Below are 7,761 nucleotides of genomic sequence, written 5' to 3'. Positions count from 1 at the left end.
TTCTGAGTTGTGCTAGGCTTAAGAATTATAGTTTTAGAGTATGAGACTCGTAGCGTCATCCGTTCTCCGAAAATTCGTAAAAAAGTCGATTTGACAGTACTCGACGTCAAGAGTAAACACATGCTTCCTTTCTTGTTCCAACCGAGATCTTTTTGTTCTGAGTTGTGCTAGGCTTAAGAATTATAGTTTTAGAGTATGAGACTCGTAGCGTCATCCGTTCTCCGAAAATTCGAAAAAAAATCGATTTGACAGCACCCGACGTCAAGAGAAAACACATGCTTCCTTTCTTGTTCCAACTGAGATCTTTTTGTTCTGAGTTATACTAGGCTTAAACGACGAAGCAATTTCACTTTATTTTGTCATGACATTTTGTAATTATTTCCGCCAATTTTCCTATAATAAAGATTAATTTTTGTAAGAAATCATCTTTTTCTTGAATTCTTGTCACCTTAGAAATATATTTCAATCATCCTTATTTTCAATCATCCAAATAATTATACTTTTTTAAATCAGTATATAGAACTTTTTTTTTTAAGAAAATAGTTTTATCTAAAAAAACCTGAAAATATTTTTGTTAATTTTAATATGTTGTTAAGTTATGAATTTTTTTAACGAAATTACATTTTTTGTCGATTTCGGCAAGGACCAATTTTTACAAGAGAAAATTTGTAGGCCTATTCTTTGTAGCTGCACTTTGTAGCTGAACTAGTACAATAAGTTAGAGTGAGAAAACGTATATTTGTCTCACTTCAATATATTGCACCAGTTCAGCTGTACAGCTACAAAGGCTGCGTTCCGAAATGCACTGCCAGTACTGAAAATCTATAGTTCATGTTACGTATATTATAGGATTGGATTATATTATTTCAGTACTGGCAGTGAATTTCGGAATGTAGCCAAAGAACAGGCCTTGTACCTCCTGTGTAGGGCTGCGTTCAGATTCCACACTCGGGTGTATTCTATTACTAGAAGTGTTATAGTATATGTAACATATACTATAGTGTTTCTAGTAATAGAGTGCACCCGGATGAAGAATTTGAACGCACCCTAGCAGTCAACTAGGGTTGCGTTCGGAAATGTTACCCAAGTGTACCCATTACGTTGGAGTGAGCGAGATACAAGAGTGAGATAAAAAGAGAGGAAGAGTACTCGAGTGACGTTTCCGAACGCAGCCTAAATTAGCTGTGGTCAACAAAAAGGCGCGCGAGAAACAATTAGTTCGTACCTGGCTTTTTCGTTAATTTCTTTTCCATTATGACGGATTTTCCTTTTAATACTATGTTGATATTGACTGATATAATTTGAATTATGTGTATAAAAGTATGGTTTTCAATTCTATATTTTTCTAACCTTAAAATCTGTGATTTATCATGTCGCCAACAAAATACGTAGAATTAAAGGTAAGCAAAATGACTGTAATGCTGTAATTTTACTTAATATGATTTTTATGAGAAGTGACATGCATTAACTTGTCGTTTTATTATTCTAGCGTATTAAAGAGTTATTAACATGTGGGATTTGTTACACTTTGATGGACACTAGTGTGATGACTTTGTGTTCTCACAATTGTAAGTTTGCAAAAATCCTGAAAATATGTATCATACATATATATGTATATCTTATAATTTTACGTTTTATCATTTATAGATTGTTCTCTCTGTATTAGAAGGTATTTGCTTTATAAAACACAATGTCCTATCTGTTTCACGGAAACCTTTGAAAAAGATTTGAGAACAAATAAAATTTTGGATGAAATTATCACCCAATATTTAAATGTTGAGGGAAAATTGGAAAAGGAATTTTATCACAAAGAAATAGAAGCTGTAAAGAATGATGATTCTAAAGATACATGTTCATTGAGCAATGTTGAGTTTAAGAAAGAAACACATGTTCCCAGTGCAAGTGGAATATCACATAAAGATTCTGATAATCCAACAGTAACTATTTCTACACCTCGTGTGCAAAGAATTTATCATCAAGATATATCAAGTCCTAGTACTAGCACATCACCTAAAATACCTTCAATTTTCACACCAAAAAGTAAGAAAGGTTTTCGAAACCAGGAAAATTGTAAGGTGGTCACATGTCCAGTATGTAAAGTAGATGTGCCTGAAAATAATATTAATAAACATTTAGACGATTGTTTAAAAAGAGAAAATACAAAGGATCAACCTAAAAAGTATGTTATACTACATGCTATTTTTATTTCTTGGGCTTTGCAGGGAAAATTAATACATTGTTTAATGTTCTTTTACAAAATATTTGTTTATGTATCTACTTGTGTTTACAGGGTTGAGCTAAAACGTAAACCATTAGCAAAGTTAGTACTAAGTTTAATGAAAGAGAGTGGAATGCGAAAAAAGCTAAAAGAATTTGGATTATCGTCTCAAGGAGACAGAAGAATGTTAGAGAACAGACTGCAAAGATATATTATTCTCTATAATGCAGAATGTGATAAAATAAATCCAAGATCTGTATCAGAGTTAATTAAACAGTGCGAAGAAGAAGAACATTTAGAAAAGAAAATGCAAAAACCATTAAATGTTAAGGTGATACAATATGTATAGTTATATATATATGTATAGTTATATATTAGCTTATAATTTATTTGTATACTAAAATATTTTTTTCTATAGAAATTGAATATTAATAGAAATACAGAACACAATGTTATTGAACAACAAAGAAAAATATATTGTAAGTATCCTCAAGTTATTTACACATATACATAGAGGTATATGCATACACTATTAAATTTTTCTTTTTTTATTTTTAGTGACTGAATACAAGGATAGCTTTGACCAGATAATTGCAAGAATAAAAACTGCTGATAATGCGCGAAAATTTCCCGTTAGACGCGAAATATTAAGTAAAGGAAATTCTGGTAGTAGAGATTGCGCAAAAGACAGATCAACTGTCAAAGATAGCGAAAAAGACGATTTATTGCGTATGAATTCGTATATCGATGATTCCGATTCAAATACATCTTGTCCCTTGCAAGTATATTCCAGCGAGGATCCTATGAATTTTTTGACAGTTGAACTATCTAGTTCATCCAACGATAACAGCAATCAATCTGGTCTTACTTCTAAACAGGATACTTCAAACGTTCCTTGTAATATTAATTCAACTTTAGTTAGTTCCATTGAAAAAGCAGAAAGTATAAAGACTGAATTATCTTCTGAAAATACTTTGATACACAAAGAGGTAGCTTCTAATTTGCCTAATAACACAACAAATGCTTTTCATGCAGAAGAATGTGATGTTTTAGAGAATAGAATAAACATTCATGCCAAAAAATCATGTTCTAAGCTCAGTGAAATTGCTTCGAAGAGTAGAAAAGAAGCTGAATTACTCACAAGGAGGAATAATGATAATATAAGACACAATCAAGGGAAATATGATATACACTATCATTCTGTAGATAAATGGAGAGAAGAATTACGTGATGAGGTTGCAGATCAATTTATAAAAGACATCAAACATGATACAATAATCGTTGATAATATTGATGATATTGATGATCGACTCGATGGTAAGTATAAAATTCTTAGACTTTTTAAGAATATAAATTTGCTGGTATATAAAATATTCAGATAAAATGAAAGAAAGATTTGATTTTTGCAGAGGAATCAAAGCAACAATTATGTAATGCAAAAGAGTATACGCCCCATCGCATAAAATTCGAGAAGGAAAACATGGAATCGATGGATGGAACTATTGTTGCATCTGCGTCGAATCGATCACGTGACAATACAAATGCTCTTCGAAAACGAGAGCGTGATATGACGTTCGTATTAAGCGACGATGAAAGGATTGCGGATAGATCGATGCATGTCAGAAAATCGGCCAGATTTGGTCTTAGTGAGACGATTAGATTCAATAATGAAAATTTTGGTGAGTCTACAGTGCAAATTGAGGAGGAATCGCGAAAGGAGAAAGTACAATTACGTGCAACTTGTGCAAGAAGTGTAAATAATTCTGTGAAAAGATCTACTAGATTAAGAAGCAAAATTAATCGAGAAAAGTAAATATAAATTGAATCACGAAGATAAAATTGAATTTTGGAAATTAATTTTTATATATTTTATTGAATATTATAGAATGTGTGAGAATAAGGAAGACTGGACTTTCTTATGATTAATCTGTGGTTCAAATTTTTGACATATTTGACTATTGTTAGTATTTTTGCCAAAATGTATAGTGCAAATTTGGTATGTACAAAAACATAAAATATAAACACAATTCTATCTTTTTTAAATAAAATGGCATAACAATGACATATGTATCTTATATCGTTATTGCATAACATTCAAATGTTTTGTTTATGTCAAGCATATTTTGTAATTTTATACATACAGTAACATATATTATCTTGTTTTGTAAATTTATTTCAAAATCATCTAATATACTGATTGCATTAAATGCTGATATATAATTTATATAATATCGATCGTATTGAGTATTTTCAATGTAATTATGAATTAATATTGCCATTGAGAGAAAATTACATATACCTAAGCAATAAAATATATGACAAGATTGTCGGGATTTTGAGTATCATATTTTAAGGATCATATTTTTCCATCCATATCAATGTTTCGTCACTTCATTCCGGTGCTTGGTAGGGAAAATATCGAAATCTTTATCAAAGACATTAAATTTTATTGAATATTGAATATATTATATGTTCCAAACGGAAAAGAGACCAACAGTGATAGAGTGATATCGATGCAAATCGCGACCACGACTTACACGCATCTCAGATATATTCATAGTCGCTAACAATAATTTAATAAGCTTAACATAATGTCAAAATATAGCTGTTCGTCTTTAACGATCGCTTACAGGTAAAATATCTGTCTTTGATATTACATAACTTTGATATTAATACACTTTGGTATCGATTTATACAATTATACAGTTAACTTTATATGTACACACCGTGCAGTCGCGATTATAGCTTGAATACTCGTCTAAATAATCCTCGTAGACTTATAGGCGCGCTAACGTTCTAACGGAACGACTATCACATTTATTACCTCCCTAATTCTTATTTAACATTATTGCACCGTTATAGTCCACTTTATACTGTGTACGACACTTTTTTTTCCCCTGTAAAGTACAAGGCGTATCGTTGCTGCAGGAATGAGAATTTTTCTACTGCTTAAGAGGCTTCGCTAATGGTAAATCTTAACAGATTTTCGTCTCTAACTTCCGTCTAGTGCCTCATAGCGGAACTTTAACGCTCTCGAGTCTCGATAGAACGGTTATAACTGTATTTCTCTTTCTGCGATTTCTTTCTTTTATTTTGTTACCCTTCCCTTAGAAGATACTTTTTTGCGCGCGCAGGATATTTTTTCTAATTTCCCCTAAACAAATCCGCCTAAACAATTAACGAACTCCTAGTCTCCGTTCCGGTGTGGTATGGCATCATGCGAGGTAGTTACTCGATCGCTGACACATCCCGAAATATGATACAAGCAACTCTAACTTCTATCCCGTGTGGGAGGTGCTCGCGGACTCTCCTCAAAAATAGCAGGAAGATCAAAATATCAGATGCACTTAATACATTGTTTCACAAGTAATCCGTCATTGTACATACATTTTTATTTACCATCAGTTACGCCAATCAAATTCTTGCCGCTTGCTACGGACAGATTGTCTTTTGATTTGCTAGGGGACCAGAGATAGTAGCTTCGACAAAAGTGAGATATTATCACGGCGTAAAGATTGCTTTCGATGTGTAAAGCCAATCGTGCCTTATTTATTATTTATTTTAATCGAAGGGAAATTGCTGAAAATAGATTATACATCTTTTTCTTTGTTAGTGAGGAAACTCTGTTCTTTTGAGTTGTTCTTACCGCACAGGTGTTAAGTGTACGAATAACAACGGCTGCGTATTCTCGTGTAATATTTGACACGGCTAAAATGCCGAAATGTCAATTAGCTGCCGCACGACGATACCTAATTTTGTAGAATTAATTAATTTGTCTTTACGTTATATATAAACTCGCGCAATAGTAGATATCAAGCTCTCTTTCTCTCTTCGTAAAAAGTTACATTTTGTGGAATAAAAATATAGTATCTACGCATACACACAACAGCTGTTTCTCTCAGTAACGCAGTTCTTCGAAGGAATCAGGAAAACCGTTGCGCATCTCCGGAAAATTTGAAACCTTAGTTTTAAATGTTAATCTTAAGTTTTAAACGACTTTACGTGTGTGTATTCGGGAGAAAATAAAATTACACTATAAGCTCCGAATTCCCTTAAGAGTAGCTTCATTATTTAAACTCATCTGCCGTAGAACTACGTAACTTCTATTGAACAATTATCGCTAGGATAGGCGATTTACAAGGATATGTAGGGTGTACTACTAGCTTCCTAGACGAGTTTCTCTCTACACGCTCGAAAACATTAAAAACTGTAGTTTTCACAGTTATATACATACGTATCGCAGTCTCATAACAACAAAAACTATATTGTTCACTCGACGAGTAATCGATCGATTCGTGCTGTCCGAATCTTCCGCGTGTCTCACTTTGCGATATAATCGGGATTTTTGATTGACAGTTTGATTACTGTATTCATCATTTAGAGAATACGCGTTAATAGTGAGAGGATATCGCTTTTCGAGAATATTATCGGAAATTGTCAGGAAATGTTATCAACAAGCACCGATACACGGCGAAAGACCGAAGTACCTTGAATTATTCTACGGTTAATGCGCAATCTATCGCGACACGACGGACGTATCGAGCATCCTTCCGGCGTGACAGCCGATAGTACGTTAAAATATCGGTTTTAACGTGCTCGTAAATAATATCGATTCGCGCAAAATTAGGACGCGACTGAAAACTCAGCGAGACATCTACGATGTCCTTGGACTTCAAATATTTGTGTCGCTTGGCCTACATCAGAAGATTCCCGCTTATCTTCGAATGATCATCAGAACATTATTTGAATGCGCATTATCTGTGCATTTCTCCGCGTCATCCTTTCCGACGGCAGTCTTTCATAATTGACCAGGACGATCCTGTTTTCCTCGCAGGCATCCACATTGCTTTCCGAATGCTATGAGATTATCCCGCTTCTTTACGGATAATCTTCGTTGCTGACAATGGCCGATTTACTCTTCCTCTTGACATTGAGAAGATCCACCAAATTTCCGACACTTCTTATCGCGCTTCCTCTTTTTACATTCATTTTTATTCATCCCTTAGTAATTATTTTTCTAGTTGCTTCTCAATCTTTCTTTCTTTCTTCCTCCTCTTCTTATTATTTATCTCCTAATGAAAATTTTATTGAGAAAAACCAGTTTCTTTTCTTGGCTTTTCGACAAACCTTTCCTTCACGCTAAGCTCATGCCTAGACTTGAATTCGTAGCTGCCCGCTGATAAGGAATATATCCATCAGATTTTCCTTCGTTTTACGATTTTTCTATGAAACAATTTGATCACGAGTCGGACTAGCGTCACGTTACATTATCTCGTTTCGATTTTCTCATTACGGTGATGCCGATCGAACCGCGTATCTTGCGCAATAGATCTATTATGTCGGCCGTTGACATGTGTTCCACACTCTCCTCGTTAACCTGACAAAAGAAAAGAAGAAACCACGAAATCAGACATGAACTATGTTCGATGGTTAACATAAGGAACATAATAAACTTTAAATTAAAGTTATTAAAGTAAAAGTACTCGGACATATACTTACTTATAGACATTCTTATTGTTTTTGTCTTTAATAAAAATATATAT

At 33.4% G+C, this 7,761-nt stretch overlaps 2 protein-coding genes across 2 annotated transcripts in view; one reads left to right on the top strand and one right to left on the bottom strand.

The window, feature by feature from the left end:
• Nucleotides 1–1,047: 1,047 nt before the first annotated feature.
• Nucleotides 1,048–4,425, top strand: LOC116848995 (E3 ubiquitin-protein ligase RAD18-like). The gene is made up of 7 exons (XM_032825707.1): nucleotides 1,048–1,400; nucleotides 1,490–1,568; nucleotides 1,648–2,179; nucleotides 2,291–2,549; nucleotides 2,637–2,697; nucleotides 2,777–3,535; nucleotides 3,628–4,425. The coding sequence occupies exons 1-7, from the start codon at nucleotides 1,371–1,373 to the stop codon at nucleotides 4,029–4,031; spliced, it is 2,124 nt and encodes a 707-aa protein (XP_032681598.1). The 5' UTR covers nucleotides 1,048–1,370; the 3' UTR covers nucleotides 4,032–4,425.
• Nucleotides 4,426–4,644: 219 nt separating this feature from the next.
• Nucleotides 4,645–7,761, bottom strand: part of LOC116848993 — a 205,250-nt gene continuing 202,133 nt past the window's right edge. The window contains exon 12 of the mRNA XM_032825702.1: nucleotides 4,645–7,595. Coding sequence (XP_032681593.1) covers nucleotides 7,476–7,595 — 120 coding nt within the window. The 3' untranslated portion in view covers nucleotides 4,645–7,475. The remainder of the gene's footprint in view (nucleotides 7,596–7,761) is intronic.

The sequence above is a fragment of the Odontomachus brunneus genome, unplaced genomic scaffold, assembly GCF_010583005.1.
Source record: "Odontomachus brunneus isolate Ranch 3 - 2012 unplaced genomic scaffold, Obru_v1 Obru_scaffold_103, whole genome shotgun sequence".
NCBI classification, from domain to species: domain Eukaryota; kingdom Metazoa; phylum Arthropoda; class Insecta; order Hymenoptera; family Formicidae; genus Odontomachus; species Odontomachus brunneus.
This window is presented reverse-complemented; position numbering and strand designations above follow the sequence as displayed.